The sequence below is a fragment of the Athene noctua genome, chromosome 8, assembly GCF_965140245.1.
Source record: "Athene noctua chromosome 8, bAthNoc1.hap1.1, whole genome shotgun sequence".
Lineage (NCBI taxonomy): Eukaryota > Metazoa > Chordata > Aves > Strigiformes > Strigidae > Athene > Athene noctua.
This window is the reverse complement of record NC_134044.1, coordinates 16,920,470-16,943,820: the sequence shown is the minus strand read 5'-3', so window position 1 is coordinate 16,943,820 and position 23,351 is coordinate 16,920,470. Positions and strand designations below refer to the sequence as shown.

General features: G+C 44.8%; 1 protein-coding gene across 1 annotated transcript in view; it reads right to left on the bottom strand.

The window, feature by feature from the left end:
• Window positions 1-326: 326 nt before the first annotated feature.
• GMNC (geminin coiled-coil domain containing) overlaps window positions 327-23,351 on the bottom strand; it is a 42,832-nt gene continuing 19,807 nt past the window's right edge. The window contains exons 2-5 of the mRNA XM_074912484.1: window positions 4,251-4,410; window positions 4,045-4,130; window positions 2,432-2,602; window positions 327-917 (exon numbers count right to left, since the gene is read on the bottom strand). Of these exons, the coding sequence (XP_074768585.1) occupies window positions 327-917; window positions 2,432-2,602; window positions 4,045-4,130; window positions 4,251-4,410 (1,008 nt within the window). The remainder of the gene's footprint in view (window positions 918-2,431; window positions 2,603-4,044; window positions 4,131-4,250; window positions 4,411-23,351) is intronic.

The window sequence follows — 23,351 nt, the reverse complement described above, 5'->3', positions numbered from 1 at the left end:
CTGAAAGCACTCCAGCCTGGAAACTACCAGTTAACAAGGAATAGCCGATGATAGAAAAACCAGGAAACAAATAAAAGCAGGTATCTCAACAAAGGCACAAGAGGAGTGGATCCAATTTATACATCTGGTCTGGGGTAGATAATTGTTCAAGTGCAATCTGGAGCCACACCTGTGAAAATCTGCCAGGGAGTGAGGAGTGGGCAGGTGACAGAGGAGCATTTAACAGAGCCCAGAAGGGCTCATTTTTGATGCCTGAATCTGTCTCAAGCACAGGATGAAGTGTCCATCTCCTATATCCCTTATGGCTGACCCTTGATGCAGGTGCATTACTCAGCTTGCTTGGGCACCCAGGTGAATCTCCAGCCTCCATCATCATCCCTGCGCACAAAGGCTTGTCCTTGGTGGAAGGTGTGCGTTCTCACATTGCGGTGAGGACTTAGAGATGTTGTGAAGGCCACATCTGTTTTGTTGGGCGACAAATCACCAGTCAAATAAGGCAACCCGTAGGCTGGGAGGGAGGAAACGCTTGGTACTGATGAGGAGACACATGGTGCTGAAGAAAACTGAGGAAGGAGGGAAGAGTCCTCACAGCATGGATGGGTACTGCTGTTAGCGGGAGGCACATGGCTGCAGCTATACGCTGCTGCCGCTCCTTTGCTCTGCTCATAGTCTATTGTTTCACCAGGGCTCAGGCAGTACATGTCTTTTCCAAGGTCTGAGGACAGGGCACTGTAGTTAGCTGAAGTTTCATCAATGGTGTTGACATCTTTTAATCCTAAAGTCTGCAAGACCCAGCTGTCCACAGCAGGGCTGGCTTGCTCTTCACAGGCAGTGAATTCATTAAAGAGGTTCCTTCTAGCTTTGGAAGCATGAGGAGTTTCCTGAGGAACAAAGCAGTGGTCCTCTTTCAATCTCCTCTTGGTGCTTTTGAGAATAGCACAGTTTTTTTGGCCGTGGCAGGATAGCAATTTCTATTTAAAAAAAAAAAAAAAAAAGGTGGAGAGAGAAGATTAAAATCTGAATTTTTAGTTACCTGGAAGCAATGTATTTCTGATCTCAGATTTTAGATGGGCAAAATGGTTACTACTGTCCTTATAAAAGATACTTTTTCTTCTACACTGTGCTTAAACATATCTATATAACTATTTTGTGTCTTTACAGTCTCTGCAACAACCCACTCCCTGAAAGAGAAGAATTTGACAATGTCAATAAGGCCTGTGCTTTGATCGCATTCTCAGTACGGCGTGAAATGAGAGCTCCTGCCTGGCTGTAGGGCACTCCTCTGTGCTGTTGCTGCCAGAAGCATTTGGCAGGTGAGTGGGGTATGGGGGGGAATGTGGCAGCCTGACAAAGAGGGAGTAAATGAAGGTAAGTTATACTGGAGCAGGTGTGATTCTAGCTAGGGACTGCTCAGAGCAGCAGGCAGTGGCTTTGAGCTTGTTAACCCACCTCAGTTGTCATTATCCCAGGACGAAGGCCCTTCAGGCATCCACGGATGGTCAAAGGAAGGCAGTAATAACAAGGAAGCTCCCCATCACGTCATGAATTCACTGCTCAGACACCTCCTGTGATGGTTTCACACTGGACCCTCCTCCGCATGACACAGAGGGGTGGCCATGTCTCCCTGCTGTGCCCAGTGAAGGAGACCTTTTCTACTGCCAGGAGCCAGGTCTTGGCATGGGAGGGGGGACATGCTACACTGTCAACTCAGAATAGAATGTAAAAGGAAAGTCTGCTATTTCTTACAGGCTTTTTTACCTCATGCCCAATTCCACAGAGCTGAGTAAATAACTAATGGTTCACTTTCATGGGCAAGGCTGAAACAGTTAAAAATGTCTTTAAGCTGACCAGAAACAATTATCTTTCCTTTGGATGAGAGACAGAGAATCAAAATATTTCATTAAAAAAAATCCACCTTACACTTAGTTTAACAGAATGTTTCATCCAACCTGAAGTGTTTAATTTTGTATTTCACCTTTATAAAAAACCACACAGCTTTTAATTAATAAATTTGAAGAAAAATAGAAGATCAGTATTCTAATGTACATGAATAAAATGTATCAATGGAAGATAACAAAACATAAACAAGAAAACAACCAAAACATAAAAAAAGGAAAAATTAATCCTTATCAAAAGGGATAATTCAAGACTGTATGTTCAAATTTGAACTTTTCACTGAAAAAAAGCATTACATGGAGTAATTTTACCTTGCCTATAAACTTACTTATAGCTAACTTACTTTTACACTACACTTAATTATGCCATGGGCTATACTGTCTCCACAATCAGAACCTGATAGGATGTAATTTCTGGGGGAAACTGTCCCCTTAGATCCATAACCAGCAATTTGGCAGCTCTGTGAAATTAAATAGATCTCACACTGCAGGTTGTCTACACACTCAGACTTTCCATATATTTTAATGGCGTGTACCGATTTAACCTGTTTCTTCCACACATGTCTATACAACAGGTTTGAACACAATACCTTGGCTTTTTCTTCTAAACATTTAATCAGGGCAGAATTCAGGTATTGTCGAAGGTTATTATTTTCTTCATGTAACCTAGCAAGTTCCTCTTCCTTCTGAAGCAAAGTATCTTGAAGCTGTGGAATAGAGATATTGATGAATAGGTGTTGACTCTGTAACATAATATCAATTGCCCTATGGTACAGGCTGCTTGGATTTGATGATCTGGGTGTTTGCTTTGTGAGCTCAACCCACCCCCTCCAGCCTCTTGTCTCTGTAAATCTAAGTGGCATGACTGTTCAGTTTTCACTTTGACTTCCTTTATTCTTTAGCAAGTGTTTGAGAAGATTACTCTGAAAAAACCTGTAACTGTGGAATAATAACAGAAAAGAATTACAGGTAGGCCTGTGAACAGCCAGAAACAGTCATGGGCATGCATGACAGCAGCTGACAGATCTCCTCCTAAGTAAGCATCCCTCTGGACACCTCTCAGTCCTGTTTATAGTTGGTTGGTGGGGAAAAGGAGAAGGAGGAACTGCAGACTAACAATTTAGGGTGATAGAGTGCAGAAGGAAGATGCAGCTGCTATTCTTTGTAGTGGTACTCAGTAGTACTCAGTGATCCCTTCAATCCTGGACCCTACTGTGCCAGTCCCAGTACACATACAGAGCTGAGATAATCACTGGTGCCAAGAGCTGAACAGGTATGTTTTGATTTGCAGATGCCTAACACTTTTTCATGGGAAATCTATATATTTGCAGAGAGATTTTTGCTTCCCGATCGTAGCTCTGGAGACTTCTTTAGGAGTACAAAAGACCTTCTGCCAAGTACCCCGGGCATCTGCTGACCACAGGCTGAAAAGCACAGATTTAAATGATGGAGGTAGAGCCAAAGAATGAAGTACATTGATGTCTGAAACTAGAGTTTGATTCCAGGGACTCTGAAGTTAGTAAATTAATTTCAATTGACTTCACTGGGTCAAAATATCATTGCAAGTATTTGATCAGAGTGATTTGTCTGGGATTCCTTCATCTTAGACTGTTCAGTTTCTCCTACCCCTTGATGGGATTTACAAAAAAAAGAAGAGACAAAATAAAAGAATAAGGAAATGCGTGTTAGTCAAAATGGTTGATCCATCAGGTAAGTAGATAATTCTGTCGGAATCATTTCTTACGAAGTTAATTCTGGTGGTCTCAGGAGGACACACACTGGGTTATTTTTAGTCAACAGCATGGGGCTCCGCATCATCAGAGCCTGAGAGACTCCCTGGTCGCACCCCTGGCCTCCAGCGCGAAGAAAGCTGGTGCAATATGCTGTGAGAGGGGAGGGATGAATAGGGAACCCCACAATAGTTGTTCCAGCTTCACGGGACAACATGGGGGAGACAAATACTTCAAGCAAGGAACAAAATCCACCCAAATAAAGCGGTTTGCCACAATTTCCCACATCCGTGCCAGGAGGAGGGGTCTCATTGGTGCCATAAACCAACCCAGAAGGTGTGATAACATGATATAAGGTTCAGGAACCTCGGGGGGAGACACCGAGGTTGCTGGGGGGGCGGGGGGCGCAGAGCCTTTACCTGCTTGTTTCTGTAAAGCTGGGATGACAGCTGGTCTCCCTGCCACGCCGCGTCCTGGGCACCGAGCTGCGGGCTGCAGAAGTGGCCTGAGAGGGGGGGAAACAGACCCGCGGCGTTAGTCCGCTCCCACCTCCTGGCCCGGCCCGGCTGCGGGACCGTGGCGGGGCCCACACCCCCCGCGACTGCGGCGGCGGGAGCCCACTTACCCGGCGGCCGAGCCTCCCACCGGCCCTGGCTGGGCGGCGGCGGCTCCGCGGCGCAGACGGCAGCCCAAGTCTCCTTGGAAACCCCGGCGGGGGCGGGCCAGGGGCAGGCGCAGCCCGGGCCCCCGGCGAAGTCCGGCTGCGGGCACGGCCGGCCGGTGCTCTGCGGAGGGAAGGGGTCGTGGCGGTGGGGCGCTCGGCGGACAGTGTCCCCCCCCACACCCCCTCCCAGCCCCCGGGCTGCGGCGGGCCCCGAGGGGAGGCGGTGTCAGCCCTGCTCCGGGCCCGCCGCATCCCGGCGAGGAGCATCCCAAGAGCTACGGGTTGGTCCCGGCTCCGCGGGGGAGCGTTCCCCGCCCGCTCCTGTCCCGGCCGGGGTTTGCTCAGGTGCCTGTCGCAGGATTGCCCCGCGGCCACGGCCAGGCACCGCCTGTCCCCGTGGGAGCTCCTAGTCCTGACCCGGGTGGCCGCGTCCCCCCCCCCCGCCCCGCCCGGTGGCACCGCACCGCGCCGCTACCTCCGCCGAGCGCTGGGCAGTGCCGCCCCCGCCGCAGCCCCCCGCGGCAGAGGGGCTCCGAGCAGCGGTATGTCGAGGAGGTGGCTGAGTTTCCTGCAATCCCCTGGGAAATACTGCGGTCCTGAGTGGGTTTAAGGTGCGGGGAGGACCCAGGCTGTCCTTGGCGGGTCCGTTGCTCCCACCTTGGGGACTTGATTAAGCTCTAAGGCAGCACAAAGCCAGGAGAGTCACCTCCAGGCTGCTCGCACTCTCTTCTGCCCCTGCAGTTCTGCAGGAGTCCCAGCCCGCACGGTAGCAAAGCCTGGGGTTGTCTCTGGATTCACCCCTTTTCTCCCCTCCAAATAAGTCCCATATGCAGCAGTTCTAAATCTCTGTAAGGCAACGGCAGAGCTGGGAGTCTCAAGGAGGGAAACTGCTCACCCATGGGAAGGCACAGCAGCAGAGATTGCTCTTGCAGGTAGAGGAGAGCCCTCTTCCTTCCCCATCTTAAAGAGGGCACAAAACCTACTGCAAGCCCCCAAGGCAAAGAGACTAGCTTCTCCTTTTCTGCCTTCAGGTCGAGAGAAATGCAAAGAGCACTTACCATGTTAGTGGCAGAATGAAATGCAGGTCTTGGGAGCACGTTTCTGTTAAAGCCCCAGAGAGGGTTTAAATGGCTCTGAAGGAGGGGGAGAGGGGGGAAACCGGGGAGGCGAGTTTAATCTAAAGGAGCTCCCAGTGACGCCTCAGAGCTCTCCTGAAACCCAGCAATCTGATTTGGTGTAAAGCTGTCAAACTTGTGACGTGAATAAACAGCAAACTTGCTGAAATCAAAGTCATTCTGGCCCCACAAATCAACACAAGGAAGGAGGGAAAAGAAAAGAAGGAGAGAGAGGAAAAAAAAAAAAGCCTCCACACACTTCAGGACAGCGCTGAACTGGTGTGTCTGAGTTTCACTCCAGGAAATGAGCAGGGATCCAGGGAAGCATCCCACATGTTCAGAGCAGGGCTGCTGGTGTTCCTGGTGAGTTTGTTTCGTTTTGTTTTGTTTTATTTTCAAGCCTTGTTTGCAGTTGTAAAATCCAGCAGGAAGAAGCAAGCTTGTCCAACATGCCTGGCTGAGGGAGTGGGTTTTCCACAGCTTTCCAGGAGTGTGTAGAAGCAAATATGATTCAGAGCACTTCTGTGGACAGCTCTGAGGAAGGAAGTGAAGGTTTCAGAATACAGTCTGCAATGGCAAGCTCCTGCAAATGTTTCACTGTATTGGGAATTAGTTTTCTATCAAGCCCCAGGCTTCCAGAAGAAGATCTCAGGATATAAATGCTGTGACAGTGGTATAAGATTTACCATCATAAAGAGTGATCTTTTAAAAGCCATATGCAGGTGTGTGAAAGGCAGAGATTGTCAGCATATAGTCACCTCTAATTCACATCAGATTTCTGTGTCAATTAAAATCCATAGGTAGGCTTGAGTTTTTCCCAGGGAAAAAAAATCAAACCAAACAACTCTTCACTGAGGGTCTGTCTTTGAATAGCATAGGGGATGGTGGGAATAAAGCTAATAGCAGAGCAGTTGTTCAGACAGGATCCTGCCATGGCAAGGGCTATTCAAGGAGGTAATCCGACCTGCCTGCGGACACAATCTGCAGCCAGTCAAGGGTGAGGCTGGGCCAAAGGCAGGCCAGGCTGGCATATGGGATGATCTTTCATTTCTCCCCCGGAGAACGTTCAGTGCTGTTACCCCATTAGCAAGGCTCAGGGACAATACAAACCAAGATGGCCTTTTGCCTTCCATTCTTTTATTACTGGCATATTTTTCTAGGTTGCTGCCCAAGGTAAACTGGTAGCTACACAAAACTAAATCACTGCCATCTCCCGCCTAATTTTGTTTTTCCCAAGAGATATTATAAAAAGGGCTCACGCTCCAAATCCACCCGTGGGTGACCCTTCAGGTTTCATAAACCCCAGCTCTGCACAGTACATTAGATAACGGCTGTGATAACCCACACTCTTCAGGTGCCAACCCCTCTCCTGTGTGGCTGTGTGGAGTGTGTGGGGGTCATCAGTTAGCTAACAAGCAACCTGAACTCTATGAAACAACTTCCAACAAGCACCAAGGCCCAGCGCAGCCCTCCTTGGTTTGCTGTAGTCTCTCTGCCCTTTACTGGGCTGCCTCAGGGTGCTTCCCGGGGTGCTGTGGCAGCGGTGACTCCCTCAACCCAGGCCAACACTGCTACCTGGGGCCCAGCCGGTCAGTAACATGCCGTGGAAGGGCCCGGGGGAAGAAGGTAAAGCCAGGACAGGCCGCAGCCCCGAGGCCACCGTCACCTGGCAGCAGAGACTCTGGGCCGGGCAGCCTCCGCAGGGCCGGACGGCGAGGTGAGCAACCCCGGGGCAGGCTGGAGGAGCCCTCAGGGCCTGGAGCAACCCCGTGCGAGGCGCAAGGGCCCCACGGAACCCGCCCGGCCCCGGCAGCCCCTCCGGACCGCGCGGCCTCGGCTGCGGCCGCCCCAGACAGCGGCCATCTTGGGGCTGCCTCGGAGGCGCGGGAGCCGCGGGCCCGGCCATTGGGGGAGGCGAGCGGTCCCGGTGACGTCATCACTCCGCGCCTGCACCCCCCGCAGGGGGAATGGGGCTTCGGTCCGCCCGGCTGCGTGGGGCGAGGCTGCCCCGCGCTTTCCTTCCGGGGCACGGGGCCCCGCTCCTGGCGTCTGCGGGCAGCCTGGGCAAGTGCCTGCCTGGCCCTGGGCGGGGTGGAGGCAGGTGTAGAGGAGCCTGCAGTGGCGAGGCCTGGTGGGTGAAGGGACGGGATCCCCTGGGCAGGGGGTGCCAGGCTGCCCCTTGCAGTGCCCCTGGGTCACCTCATAGCTCGTCTCTCAGGGGACAGAGGGCAGATGCAGAGAGAGGGGAGTTGAGTGAACAGCTTGTCTAGGGAGGGACAATAAGTGGGCAAAATTTCCTTCCCATTTTATGTGGGTGTGGGTAGAGGCATTGCTGGCTCACGGCTGTTCCTACACAGGGCCCTTTGCCTGACACAATGCTGGTGGCTCTGTCTCTGCTTCCTCTTGGCAGAGCTCTGTATGCTCAGGCATGCTATTTGCCTCTGAGAAGTGGTGGGAGGAGTATAGACATGCTCTTGGAGTGAAAAGCAGGTATGAAGAAAACCTGTGGTCGCTCTATTGTTGCTTCTGCACAGCTGGTATCATGTTGATTTGGGTTTTGACAGTGCTTTGCTTTCTGAGCTGAAGGAATTCATGTCAACTCAGAGTACCATGGTTTCTGTGTTGGGGAGTGAAAGATGGTACATGGGTACCACCAAATCAGAGCCCAGGAGCCTCATAGGTTTGGGGAGATAACTTCTGAGTGATAAGGAAAGGCAAAATGCTGTCAGTGTAAGAGAGAAAGAGTTAATGTTGCAAAATTGTGCATGGATGTCACACATGATGATAGAAGAGCTTCAAGTCATGGTAGCATTTACACATGGATATGTAGTGTAAAACAAAACTAAGTAACAATCATCTGCTAATTCTGTTCATCTGAGGCCACCCCTCTCACAGCTCTTACTACTTGTAGTTAATGATGCCCTTCTTTCATTGGAATAAAGTTCAGGCATTAAGTGTTTATCAAGACTACAGTATTCCTTCAGTGGAGATAGGATTTAACTTTCAATGTCAGAGCAGCTCTTTTCTGAAGTTTTGAGAACACACTAACATGTATTGCAGTGTGTTAATTCCTATGTGTTCTTTGTACCTGTAATTTCTTTTGTAATTTCAGTGATTTTTCCTGTTTAAATGACAGTGATGAAGCTGATCTTTCAGATCAAAAAACAACAAACTTGGATTTTTCTGGTTTTTAACTCATTTATATGTGGAAATGGCCCTATAATTGCATTTGGACCATTGTGAACTGGCTCTCAGAAAAGATGGTATACAGAAGAAAAATAATAATATTTACGAAGGGTTTCATTCGACTTTTATACCAGACTTACTACACTGTGTGTTACTTTTCATGCTAACACTTGCATGGGTGTCCAAACCCACCCCAAATCCTTTTCACTGATTCTGCCATGTTGCTGCTATGGTGCTTTTTATCCCTCTTAAGAATGGTTAGTATATCAGTGGCAAAATAGAGACTCAATAACTCCAGACATTAACCTGTAGTTAGGTGCACACAGGTATCTGGCACTTGCATGAACTACTGATGTTTTTGCGAACTAAAGGTGTGATTAGTTAAACCTCATGAGACTAACCTGCAAGAATGCTTCTGAGTGGAAATTTATGCAGATACAGGTTCTGTTCTCTGATCAGTCTTCCCCTTTGAACACAGGACGAAAAGGCACTTCCCAAATCCAGTCCCCTGCTGTTGAGACATTCTTAAACTTTTCAATCTCCCTCTTAAAACTAATTAGGTTATTTTCCTTATGTTATTCCCACTGTGAGGCTACACCATACTCTGAGCTCTGATGGATAGACACTTTCTAGTTTCTAGTCTCAATGTATTCGTAGCAGGTATAATCCCTTTTGTCCTTGTGCCAAACTCTTGCTTTAGTTTAGACACTTCTTCTCCCTCAGTAGTGTTTAGCCTTGATGTCTTTGCTGAGGGTTGTCACGTATTGTCTTTTCCTTTGCTTTTTAGGTCAAAGAAGGTAGGTTCTTTTACAATCTTCCCTAACATAAAAACACTGCAGGGAACCCATCTCAGAGAATATTCAAGATGACATTAACCTGTTTTTCAGATGGATGGCCAAAATTACTCAGTCTGCTGTGTAATACACCAATGTTGTAGAAAAAGCACTGATAAATCTTTATCTCCTTTATCTCTTTCTGGTACATTTTAGGGTAATATTTACCTTTTCCATCACTCTCTCACACCAGTTACTGGTTTTGAAGTCATTGTCAGCTGTCAGTGAATACACCTGTGGACTTCATTTACTGCATTTTATGTAGTTAGTCAAAGTGAATCTTCATTACTGTTGGGCTCTAGCTCCCCTGTGTTGATACTGTCTAGTACTGTGGAGCTTCATGAATATTTATGGATAAACAAAAAGATTACTTCAAGATGGAAAAACTGTAATAGACCTTTCTGGGTTTACCTGCAGTTCTCACAGCAGGAGTGGTAAGTCAATGGATAGAGGGTATCCTATCCAGGCACAATTCCCATGCTGGGTTTAGTGTTTTCTTCTGGTTTGAAATGAAGGTGTGCTCTGCGCTTAAGTATATGTGATTTTGTTTCTGTGTTTTCTGGTACACACTGGATGAGATTTATCCCAGATAGATCTTTAGAAGGGAATTTGGTATTGCTCATGCCTAATTGTCTGTGTTGAGAAAAGGGTTGGGTTTTTTTCAAGGAAATAAGTTGTATTTTAGCAGCTGTATGGAAAAAGATAACATTTTATAGTGATGTAGAAACTTAACTTGAGTAATGGATATCATCTGATGGATTTGTATGTCTGTGGTACTATCTAGGCTTAAATCAAATAATGAAAATCCAGATGAATATCTATCACATTCAGTTAATCTTGAATTGCTTTGAAACAATTTGTGGACTTCTATAAAGTGTCTTAAGGTGCTCAAGGTGCTGAGAAATTATATTCCTCCAAATTTGCAGTCTTCTTCCACATTTATCCTCTGGGTATCAACTGTCCAAGGAACTCATTATCTCTCTATGCAGACATTAAGATTTTGAAGGGATATTCCTTAATAGGCATAATTAATTTTCAACTGGAATATCACATTACAATCGCATTATGTTTTCTTGTAAAAATAGTTCCATAGATTTGCAGCCATTCTTTGGGATTATCTGAAAAAGTTGAAGTTTTTATACATAGGTAGTGATCCTTTATGTATAGAATATCCTTGCAGATGAAATATGTAATGAGTATGATGTATAATGTGTGTGGCATGTATGTGTGCCATGTGTTGTGTGCGCTAGTGCTCACTCATTTATCATCATCCCTGTTCTGTTACCAACTAATCTTGGTCCTCTCCTATGAAGGATCCTGTTACTTCACAAGGGACAGAAGATCCCTGCTTCAAAGACAGATTTGTTAGCTAAAGCACAGTTGACTACTCATGAAGATCTTGGTCTAGAAGGGATTTCTGAGTCATCTTGTCCCATCTCCTGCTTTAGTTAGGCAGCCAGTTCATAAAACTTCAATGCCAGCCCTGGAGTGCTTTCTCTTGCGACACTGGTACTGCTTCTCACTCTTTGACTGTTCAAAATGTTACTCTAATATCTGTTTTAAATTTAGTCATGGAGATTTGTGGCTTTTGTGCCATATTTGGACTTCAGCTTTTTCATTTTCATCCTGTGTGCTTGCCTTTTTGATGTACTTATAAACAATAATCTGTGCTGGTTTTGTGTAATCTTTTTTCTATTTTCCTGACCATCTGAGAAGCACTTAACACACCTCTAGTAGATAGACCTTGTCTTTCATCAGGGCGGGTGACCGCTTATTTTTTCACAGCCTTTATATTGCAGTTCATTACACCCCCAGGTACAGGTATCATCTCCTGAAATGGAAAGGCAAATGGAAAAAGTGCTGATTTTGTGTAGCACAGAGGATATTTATAGAATTTACTACTGCAGAATGTCATTGAGAGTGAGAGCATTGTGGTATTAAAATAAATACGATTATGCTTTGTATCATTCTGGAGTTTTCTTTTGAATATTTTCATTAACTTTACTGGGTATATTGATCTTCTGTCTGAAGAGGATGCTGATTGCACTGGTTTAGTGCCCTATGGGTATGTTATCTCAGAATGGATCTCAGTCCCTATGCATTGCATATGTCTTGCCCTTTCCTTTTGAGCAGCTGCAATTGTATCATAAAAAATGAGGTCATGAAGAGATACAGATCTCAGGTATGGCTTGTGACAAGCTGATGGGGTCTCCTGAAAACTACAGGTGGAAATCTGTTACTGTTGCCAGTCTGATTGGTGGATGGAAGAGAAATATGTTCTGGGTCTGATGTTAAACAGTTTTATAGCAGCACTTAAATGTGAGGCCTGAAACCTCAGAGCATCATGCATTTACTGTATAGACCCAGCCAGTATCTGCATCTTTGTGGTTTTGTTCCTCATCTATCAATCAGGAGTGGTGTGTCTGCTTAGATTTTTACATTTCTGAAATCAAAAATGTACTCATGTAGCCCCTGGCCAAATGAGTCCTTCTGTTCTTGGCTTTGACCACTGGGCTCCACAAGAGCAATATTAATTGTGAACAGAAAACTTTTCATGAGTTTTGGGGGCTAATTGGATGGGATTTTTAACATAAACCTTGTAGTTTTGGAACTGAAGCTGATTCTTGGTCTGGCATAAGTAGCACACTACTTCTGTGTTGATGTTCGTCCATCCAAAGGTTACCACTGAACTGTGTTGCCATGCTGCAGCTAAGTAACCTTTTCATCACAGAAGAATGATTCAGTGGTGGAAACAAATGCACCGAGGTAGTCCCATGGTTAAACAACAGGTAATAGAAACAGTTTCTCTTGACTGTGTTATGAGTTTTGACCATCGTGGTTTGGGGGAAATTGCTGAGTCTACAAGAGAAATACCAATGTGCTGAAAAGCCATGTTTTTCTCCATGGTGTTTTCTACTGAAGTCAAACTATTTTGCAGGGAGACCTGCCAGAAAAGCTTAGCTCGTGGGTTTCATCCAAATTAGGATGAGTTTTCATGGGACCAGATGCAGAGCTGAATTGGGGCCCTGTGTCTAATCAGTCACTGATGCATGCATCTGCCTGATTCATAACCTGGCCTGTGCAGTCCTCCAGTGTGCACCGTGCTGCCAGTACCTATGTACCAGGCTTCACCTATTTAATAGTGCTTTTCCTCTTGGCTGGTGCTTAGGAGTTGGCAGTCTGGCTCGCCTCCATCTCTCCTTGGGTGTATAGCTGGGCACTTTCCATTCTTGGCTGGCAGTTGGGAAGTTTGGCAGAGATCTGATCTGAGTAAATATATGTGAGGGCATCTCTTCATTGCAGAGCTGTATGGCATTGCCTTCCCTAATCAATAATGAAAGAAAGATCCTAGGATGTGTGGAAATGTGTCAGGGGTCAGAAGGTGAAGGATGTTGTTGTCATGAGCTGAGAAAGATGTCAGGGTTTTTGTGCACGCTATTCAAAGGCTGAGTTAAAACAGTAAGTCACTAGGGAGATACTCTAGTAAAACAGCTCTGTCTGTGTACATAAAATTTCCAGCTCCTAGTCCGTGCAGGTAGTGTTCGATGAACTGGTGATGAAAAGGAATTAGTTGGCTGGTAATTCATCTAAAAGATTGGCAGAGGATTTTACAGGCTTACACCAGAGCTGGCTGGAGACAATAATCTCTTTTCTCGAAGAATGCTGAGGTCCTGACGCCCAGCTCGTTGGAATGAAACCTGAATGCTTTTTAATTCTCTGTGAGAGATTTTTTTTCTCCCCTCTTTGGTTTTTGTTTTTAGGAAGGAACAAAATGTTTCATTGTGATTTTGTCAATGATTTTGATATAATGGATTAAAAGAGTAAATGTCTTCCAAATCCCAAAGCCTTTTAAAAGAATTCCATTCAAAACACATCAGAGTTGTTTTCTCCCCTGAATTTTTGCTGAAATTTAATTTTAAACAAAAGTTTACACTACAGTGGCAGCATGGGTTCTCTTCTAGCAATGATGTGCAGTGGAGAATAACTGCAAACGGGATTTTTTCTTTTTTTTGTGTCCAGTTATACTTTATGCTATCCTGGAGGTGAAAGGGGTGGGGGGGAGGTTTGCATCCACTTGGCAGCACTGTACTGTGCCAAAGCAGTGTAAAAAGGCCTCGGACGGAATAAAAAACAAGAGAAATCTTTGGTTTTTAACTGCCCCTGGATGAGAGCAGGATTCATCGATGCCTTACTGTAATTTTTCAACATTGCAAACTGTAATAGTACATCAGGGAAAGAAATAAGAGGTTAAGCACAGTGGAACAGAGCAGGTTTTGGAGAGGAGACTCTTTCTTTTGTCTCAAGACTTTTGTGTCCTAGTCTCCTGATGTCACTGTTAGGAACAGAGACTTAAACAGCAGCTATTGAGCTGCCCAGAACTCCTGTAGGTTCCGTTTCGGCTTTCTTTTTCTAGTCAGGCAGAAGTGAGACCCCTTGCCATCTGCAGAGTCCCCAGTGACAGGTCTGTCATCCATGGCTAGCACTGAAGCTCAGCAGCCTCCTGACATGCACACTGGGACCCTTGTTGACTCAGGTCAACATTCACTGACTTCCCTCCTAGATGTGGAAAGATGTGCTTCTGTTCGAAAAGCAGCAGGTTCATCTGAAATAAACTAATTTAATCTGGGATGTTACTATTAACTGTTGGCTGTTGTTTTGTGGTTCCTCAAATTTCAAGGGAGCTTGTGTTCAGTGACAGGGTTTAGACCTGCCTGTAATCTCCAGCGCTCAGGAGATCTAAATCTCCAAGGAAGAGTCTGGGCAAGCACACCTGGTGCTTCAGGCACAAAGGAGCTGTAGCCCCACAGAACAAAATACTTCACTGCGAAACTGAAAGGCACTACAATGCTGATTTCTGGGTTGGCTGCTGGCCTGCAAAGTGGCCTTCAATAATTCACTTTGCTATCTTTATGCCAAATGTGTGATGAGGAAGATACTATGTTAGTGGCAGTTTTATTTTCAGGAGTAGTGCTTTGGAAGACTTTATTTTTTCAAAGATGTGGTTTAGTACCATGGATTTGGAGGGATTGTTATTGCTCAAAACGTTTTGGTTTTCATGCGGTCCTGGATGTCAGTGTGTTTTATAGAGGCATGCAGTAGGTCGACGCTAGAGGACTCGCTAGCATCCCTCCCTCTTGTCCCACCGGTGCAGAGCAAGGAGGTTGTTCAGCAGCATAAATCAGGGATCCTTCACTCAGGTTCTTACAGTTGGATTTAAGTTTTGAAGGGGGGAGCTGAGCAATATAGAGGCATAAGGCTCTGTTCACTCTCCATCTCAGATGGCACTGTGTAAGAAATGCTGATATTCCCAAATACTAAAGCTGGGCAAAAGGCTAGTTTGTTTTGGGGACAGCCTGGGAGCAGCAAGCAAATTATCATCCGTTTCTTCACTGACCACAGTTATTCACCAGATTGCTGCCCTTAATAAGTCCAGGTGTGGGTTTTTTTTCCTTGTGTTGGTTTGCTGGTTTTGTTTGGTGTGTGGTGTTTTTTTTCCTCCCAACAGCTAATTCTTCCACCAGCATTTTCCAAATCCAAAAGAATTCATTCATTTTGTCTACTGACATAAACCTGTGTATTTGCTCTCACTGGACCAGTGTTGCCATCTGCCTGTTTTGAATCAAAACAAAAAAAGCTTTTTTTGATAATAAAATCAGTATTGTCTATATAAAGAGTTAAAATAGTGTAAGTCATATTCCCCAAGTCTTGAGACAAACTATAGAATTTTATTTTTTACATTTTTGCCTCTCACTGTTAGATTTACTAAAGTTTAAATTTTAAAAGGTGGGAGGTTTTTTTGCATCTCTGAGACCTTTTAAGTGACATTCTTAGGTAACTGTGTAAATATAGTCCTAGAAACTTGAGCCTTAAGACAACTCTCTAATATTCTGGAATATCTCTACTATAGAAAAAAAACATCATGAAGGTAGCACAGAGCTGTGTATTCTGATTCTGCAGACTCGATTTCTAAAATTAGGTTCTGAAGTGTATATTTTGATAATGATTAAAGGTTTAGGAGCTTCCTCTCTGTCATGTTCTGAAAAACAACATGAAAGTCTGTTTCTGCTTTTCACTGAACCGTCTTCCAAAGCTTCTAGCAGTTACTATTAAAGGCTAGTTACTATTAAAGCCTTAATCTAATGGTTTATTTTTTCAATGCATTTATAAATTGAGTGATAGAGTTAGATTTTGCAGTTTTATATTGGGATCATGGCTTCCATTTAATCATTTTCTTAGGTTGTGAAGTTAGTGATTACTCTTTCTTTGCGAGTGTTGTGTTAATATTACCCATATACAGCTGTTGTATTAATATAGTCTTACCCCGATACACCTGCTGAGCTGTCATACAAACTGAGCAGGATGTAGATGCCAAGCCATCCCTTCCTGAAAGGGGTTCATCAGTGGTCAGGTACTCTTGAGATACCAGCATCCATATTTCCACATGCTTTCCAAACTCTGTGGGATAGATGAATTTTGTTTTTCTCTGGGGAAGAATAAAGTTGTGTTTATCACCGACAAGCAGCCAGACACCATACCGCAAGACAGGGAAGCAGAACATTTGTGTTTGAAATGTCCATGTCTGTAAGCTGAATGCAACTTCTTGAGCATGGGAGTTTCACTATGGTATTCAGGTTTAACATCCTTCTTGGTTGTTGATTTTGGTTTGGGTTTTGGTTTGGTTTTTGGGTGTGTCTTTTTTTTTTTTTCTTGAAGGGGTGAGGGGCCTGTGACAAAACTACTTGTTGTGAAACAAAAAGATCAAGGAACTCTGTTAAAATCAATGGTGTCTCTTTATATTTTTGTTTCTTTTAAAGGTCTGATTTTTAATTATGTCTGGGTTTTTAAAACTGAACTTGTTTCAGAACAATATTTTTCTGTTTGGTTTGGATTCAGGTGTGTCAGTGACAGAAAATAGCGTGTTAGAGAATTGGTGTTGGTAATGTGGCGATGGGAAGCAGTGAGGGGGGGAAAAAATCTAAAATAATTCACCATTCTTGGACTGAACCAGAAATTTCAGTTAATAGCTTTCAAAGATGACCTAAAATTTAAAGTTCTTCTAAAATTATATAGGACACATGCATAGGTTTGTGGGTTTCTTTTGCTTAAGCATCAAAATAAAGTCAAAGTCTCCTAGTAAAGAGGGAATACGCAAACAATACAGGACTTGGCCTATCAGTTAAAGCACCTGTCTGGAAAAGAGGGACTGAGCTCTCATTTCTGCACTAGCAGCAGTTCACGGGTGTGAAGTGTGTACTGTAAAATCCAAAACAGTGCTGGAAGCAGGACATGAGTGTTTGTTGTTTGTTTGTGGGTTTGTTTTTACTGGGTATTGTATCCTAATCACTGGACTATGAAGTTATTCTTGCTTTCTTTGTGCTGTGAAAAGTCTTGAATTCCTTTCTCCACATCCTTTGCAAGAGACCTGCTGCATGCCTATGGCTTTGTGGCTAGGAGCACTCCTGAATCGACCAATATAGAAAGGGACGAGCCTAGGTAACCAGTCAGGCCGCTTCTATAGTGGAATAAACTAGGAAGACCAGGAGGTTACAGCGCTGTAATGATTTCTCATCTGGTATTTCAGAAGACCAGAGTCAGTCCTGCTGCAATCTTTGAAAATAAGGTGTTGAGAGTAGGATTGGGGCTGGGGATTCAGTTAGTGCTCCCCACAGGTATTCAAAGGGGAGAAGATAACAGAATTCCATGTCAGTGAAGAGACCTGTCCAGCTGGGGACTGTCAGATTTGCTCTGAGATTGCCTGAAAGACAGTGCCAGATCCTGGATCTGAATGGGGGAGAAGTGCTGGTGTGTGGGGAGGGGAGGTATTTCTGGGTATGCACAGGCACCTGGGGAACTTCCAGGGACTTTCCTTTAGAAAGAAAGAAAAAGGGGGGAAAAAAAAAACCCCAAAGTGGTTATGGAGTTGAGCCTTTCCAAGATTAGGCAGCAGCTTCCAAGGCTTTTCAGAACTAGGCTGGACATGTCATCCCAGCCTGTATACAGACTTTTCTGGGGTTTGCCTGAGCCTCAGTTGTCCCTCAGGGATGTTTTGTTTTTGTAGGATTTGTGCGTGCAGTAGAGAACTGACATATCTGAGCAGCTGTGTTGCAGAGGAGGAGGTGGCGGCGAAGTGCCTCCCTTGGTGATGGAGAGTAGGCTGAGAGGAGGAGAAGCCTGCTAGCAAGAGCAGCCACTTTCTCCTGCAAAGGAGACTAGAGGGGCCAGGAGGCAGGTGAGATCAGCACAGCAGTGAAGCAGCCTGGGAAGACTGCTGAAGGGGCAGGCCTGTCAGAGATGAGAGACTGGTGAAAAAAGAGCAGAAACAGGGGAAAGAAGTTATTTCACAGCGGCATCTTCATTGGCTCCATCAGCTCTGGAGGGGTGCTGGCACTTCCTCTGCCTTACAGCAACAAGCTCTTCAAGTGCATCTCTGACCAAATAGAAGTTGCTAGTGGGAGCACTGCAAGTTCAGGCTTTGCTTCAGATAAACCTCCAGGCAGGCAGGATGATTGCACTAGCAGTTAACTACTAGTATTTAAGCATTTAGTTGTGGGTGATGTTCAGGTTGCCTGAGTAGCTCTGTGGAGGTGTGAGGACCTTAGGATATGCAGGCTCCAGATTCAACTTTCTAGAAGTCTCCAGCACTCTCCATTGCCTGTAGGGAGTCTGGCTTACACCAGGCAGTGTGACTATTGCTATGTGTTTTCCCAGGTCAAGAGGAATATCTGATCTCAATCTGGTATCAACAGACTGAAAACACAGGAACTTTTTTAGCGTGATATACGTAGGTCTGGACCATCACTGGACCTATTCTAACTAGCTCTTTTCACTCATGTTTAAAAAAAAACAACACCCCCACCCCCCAAAAAAAGAACCTCAAACAAATAAACTCAACATGCCACATACAGAAATCCCAGCTGGGTTTTTGTGGTGGTGTTGGTGGTTTTGTTTTTAATAACTGCATTTCCTGAGATTGAGTGGCATGGTGAGCAGATGACCATCATGTACCCTGCTGGAGTCTGGGTTGTTTGCAAGATACACCCTTGTCACGCCATTATTTTCTCAAGTATGCAGTTGGATGCAGTGCTCTGTGCAGCACACTTGCCTCGAGACAGTGTTTCCAGCCAGCCTGTCTCACCCTGACAGGTGAGAACTGTTGGCTTTTGCTCCGCTTTACCCACTATCTAGGCTGTTACTTAACAATATGTTTGACTGGTTTAAAAACAATTATATCACTGGGTCCACCCTTCAGTGTGTAACAAGAAACCTTCAACCACAGCCCTGGGGAATAAGAGGCAGAATGGCTTTGAAAGTTAAAGTGCTGCCAACAACCAGCCTTGCAGCAATGGGTTAAGTGGTGCCATCCCTGTAGATTGTCACTCACCAGACTTTTTTTCTGAGTTGACCTGATAGGGTTTTTCCTTCTTCTCCCACCCCTTCCTCTTCTCTTTCTTTCTTTCTCTTTATTCTTTTTCTCAAGTCTCTCTTGATTTCATGCTGGCTTTTTAAATTGAGGATAAAGTTAATTCACCACACAATGCCGCAGCTGGAATGAAATACGGCCAGTCGCCCGTGTGGAGGGGAGGGCTCCGTGCTGGCTGGGGGTGGCTCATTGCATCTCCTAAGGCCACTACGGGCTGTCGCTGATTTATTGATAGTGCCTCTAGCGACAAAGCAAGAAGTTAACTAATTATGAACATATGGTTCAGCTCATGCTTGATTCAGCAGCCACCTTGTTAGCCTGGAGCTGGCTAGGTGTTCAGAAGCAGGAGAAGAGGAAAGTTTTGGGTGGAAGGTGTGGTCTAGTCCCACTGTCAAGTCAGAGGGAGACTTGATTGATCCTAATCTATTCTTTTTGTTAGGCAGCAGCATGCTGCTGTCAGGAACAGCTTGGTAATAACAGATTTGTGGCCTCTAAGTCCTTGCGGTTATAGTCAGCACGCGACACTCGGTCGGCTCCTTGCATGCTCTGTGTTTAATTGGTCTCAATGGTGGGGTCTGAAATGAGATGGTAGTTCAAGGTGCAACACATGCTATACCTGAAATTGCAGCCTGTGAGCTGCTGCACAGATGTCAGCTTTTTACCAGTGGGCTTACCACTGGGGACCCGGAGGGCCCATACAGAAAGGGACAAGGGATCTCTGAGAGGTCCCTGCAGATTTTCAGTGCTTAATATGGAATTAATTAGAGGGAAATTTAGAGAGAGAGTGTGACTGGTAGAGGAACAAGGAGAGAGACACACAGAACTTGTTAGGAAGCTCATCAAGGTGGATTGCGATTTCGTCTGCATTGAGTGGTCAGCATGTATAGTCTGGACACAGGATACCAGCTAAAGGGGGAGGAGGGTGTCTCTGTCCATCTGTTGGTCTTTCACAAGTGATTTGGTCTATGCCACAGGATTTAAAACTGTAGTTAGAGGCTATTTTTTGTACACAGGCATACATGGTCTCCAGGAAGAGTGGGCTTATCGCTGTCTGGACTTTTAAAACAACTTTAGGGTTCTTATAGTTTGCTTAAATGGAAATGCTGAGCACAGAAAGGTAGCAATTTTAATAATAGCAGAAAGAACTCCAGGGATGAATGATTTGACACAGCCAACAAATGGGTTATTCTATGACTATCTAGACAAAGTGGAAAAGGGCAGAGAGAATATCTGTATGCTGGGATGCATTAGCAGGGCCCCAGTCAGCAGGTTGAGGGACATGGTTAGTGACCTCTACTCGGTACTGGTAGGCATCTGAAGTACTGCATCTAGTTTAGGTCTCCACAATGCAAGGAGGATGTTGACAAACTGGAGACCCTTAAGCTGTTCAGGAGGCTGGATCACAGGAGGGTGAGGGAGCTGGGTTTTCTTAGCTTGGAGAACTAAGAGAGTCTTATCAGTTTTCCACTCCCATGGAGGAGTACAGAGAAGACAGAGGCCAACTCTTCTCAGGCATGCTCAGTGAAAGACTTGGAGTCGTCAAAGCTGGGACAAATTATATTCCAACTAGTCTGAGGGGAGGAAACAAAAAAAAAACCCCAACCAAACATAATAAACTAGAGGGGCTATGGAATTGCTGTTCCTGGAGGTTTTTATAACTTGCCTGGGCCAGGTCCTGGGCAACATGATCTAAATTTGAAAAGGGCTCTTAATTTTTCTATCACCAGGCTGCAGCTGGAGCACAGCCCAGGGCCTGGGACAGCGTGACATGGCTCACATTCTGTCACGCACTGCTGTGCTGGCTGGCTCATGGCTCCAGTGTCATACCACGATGCACATGGCAATTATCATTGTCACTCCTATAATGTAATGAGTTAGAACAGTTAATTAGTGGCTAAAGCTGATCTGTACACAACAGTCTGGAATATAATTCACCCAGATACAGCAGTAGTTTTTCTTAGCAGAGGCTGTGCTTTAAACTTCGGTTAGCTGGTTAGACCAGAAATTACTTTTGAGGCTGCTAAAGTGCCTGTCCCTCAGCTGTTTCTTATCATCTCCTGTGAGAGGATGCTGCAGCTGTAGGTGAGTTGGGGACCAGAATGTGAGAGGCCGTGGTGAGAGCTCGTGCTGCTGCTGAAGGTGGTTTGAGTTCATCTGGCTCACTGCACTGCTGCAGGTTGGAAGCACTGATGTACTACAGATTCAGGGTATTGAGATGTTAATCTCTAGTTAAGTCATCTAGAGGAGGTGGAGGGATAAATTCTCAGGCTATTAAAGCTGCTCTTACAGTGGATTTCTGACCAAAACCTGGCTTTGTGTTTGCCTGTGGGGACCTTCTCTGGCTGAAAGCTTTGACTGCTATGTAACCAAATAGGAATAATTACTTCTTATTGAGATCCCTATGTCAGCATCTCTGTTACGATATATAAATACATTAGGCAAAGAACTGAAACTAAATGTTCAGCCTTAAATTCTCATTTGTATCAATGCAAATGGTGAGAGAGAGATCTGAAGGAAGTGGCACTTAAACCCAGCATAACCCCTAATAATCACTTCAACTTCTCACTTTGTGCTTCTCTGTTTCTCTCCGGATCCATCTTCGCTCTGCTGTTTACTCAGCAAAGCAGCATGGGACAGTGGAGGCCACCATAAGGCAGTGTCATCAATTCCTCAAAAGGTGAGACCGTGTTCATGAAAATTCAAAGGAATCAGGCTCAGATTTGAAAGTGTCTGGATCAGCCGGTGGTTTTTTTACCAAACTTGGAAAGGGGGTGGGAGGTAAAAATTAGGATTTAGTTTATGATTCAAAAATCCTGTAAATACTCAGGAACATGTAAATTTGAAGTCCAATTTTAGACTTGCTGCCAGGAAGCTGTCCTGGCTGCCATTGTTAGGAGGAGCTTTTCTGACTTCAGTTTGAAGTTGTTGCTCCAGGGCAGGCCTGTATCTGACTAGGAACAGTCCTTTGGTGCCAAATGGAAATTGGGTGGTAGTGATCATAGTTTTCTGGGCACCTTATTATCTCTGAAGTTGGTCAACAGGGGGGAAAAAAATCTAAGCAGCACTCCTAGTGTCAACAAATTAGACCAGTACATACAGATCAAAGGCAGAGTTGCTCTGTAGTGAGTCCCTGAAAAGTGAAAGCCTGTATTTTCTGCAAGTAACACCATGTTCCTGCTCAAGCGTGTGGAGAACTTGGAGATTCTTTACTATGAGTTAATAAAATGACTTGTCCCCTGGTACAGATGTTGCACAAACATTGCTACACCTGCAGTTTTATGCTCAAAAGCCTATTTTTTTGAGAGAGCTTTACATCACTATGGACAAACTCTTTAGGTGCATTCCCATGCAAAATTCGATATTTCCCTGTCTGCTAATTTCCTTTCGCTTCCCACCTGAAACCCAGATCTGTGTCATGATGCTCCTGTTTTGATACTGATTGCTGCTCCCTTTCCCGCCAAACGCAGATGTAGCCATTAGGATGACTTGCATCCTGCTGCAAGCAATATGTCCGATCTTTACCCTACAAAGGTATTGTTTAAAGGGCTCTGAAGATTTTGAACAAACTGGCCTGGCAGGGGGACATTCAACTTCCCCTCCCTTATGGACCCAACAGCCTGTGTTTGTAAACAGAGCCTTAGAGGAGTAGTGGGAGCCACTAGAGAACTGTCAGCTGGTTAATTGGATGTCAGCTCCCTGCCGGGGCTGGAGGCTAATGAGTCGTCCTGTAAAGAGAATGGCCCTGAGAGAAAGGCAAAGAATTGGACAGCAATAATCACATCTACAGGGAAGCCCAGAGCCCACCTGTTGGGATAAAGGCAGAACAGCATTTGGGGACAGAGAGCTTCCCTGTTTGGATATTGTTAAACGGAGATTAAGCAGGTTCTGAATTTGTAAAGTTGAGATATTATTACTGGTGCGTGTGTTTAAACATGTGCTCATATGCATGGGCAATGGTCTCGTATTCAATATAAACACTTTCAGTCCAGTATTTTGATTGCCTTTTGTTTCTGAAAAATACATAATAGTCTTTAAAGAAATCAAAATGATATGTTGATGGAGAGTTTTATGCAGGAAATAGCAAAAAGGAACAATAAAAGGAACATTGCAATAATTACTTCAAGTTAGGAAGTTACTACTTTTTTGTGAAAAGCTAAGTCAAAGATTAAGTCCTTTTTGCTGAAAACTGTCTTCTAAAATGATGGGGGTTTTTTTTAAATTGAGAACCTAACATTTAAAAAAGTGAATTTTTTTGAAGTGTAAGTTAATTTTATTTCAAATAACATTTTGATTGAAACTATTTATCAGTGTAGTTACATGAATAAACAGAGGTATTTTTATGTATATCTTTTTCAAAAGGGGAAACACAAATGAGATGAAGATTGGATATTGGCACTAAATTTTATGTTGGCATTTAAAACTATTTTTGCCAAAGGAAAAGCTAATAAGAGATAAATAGTCAGACACACAAAGAAAGGTAATATAAAGGTTAAAACAATTGTAGAAA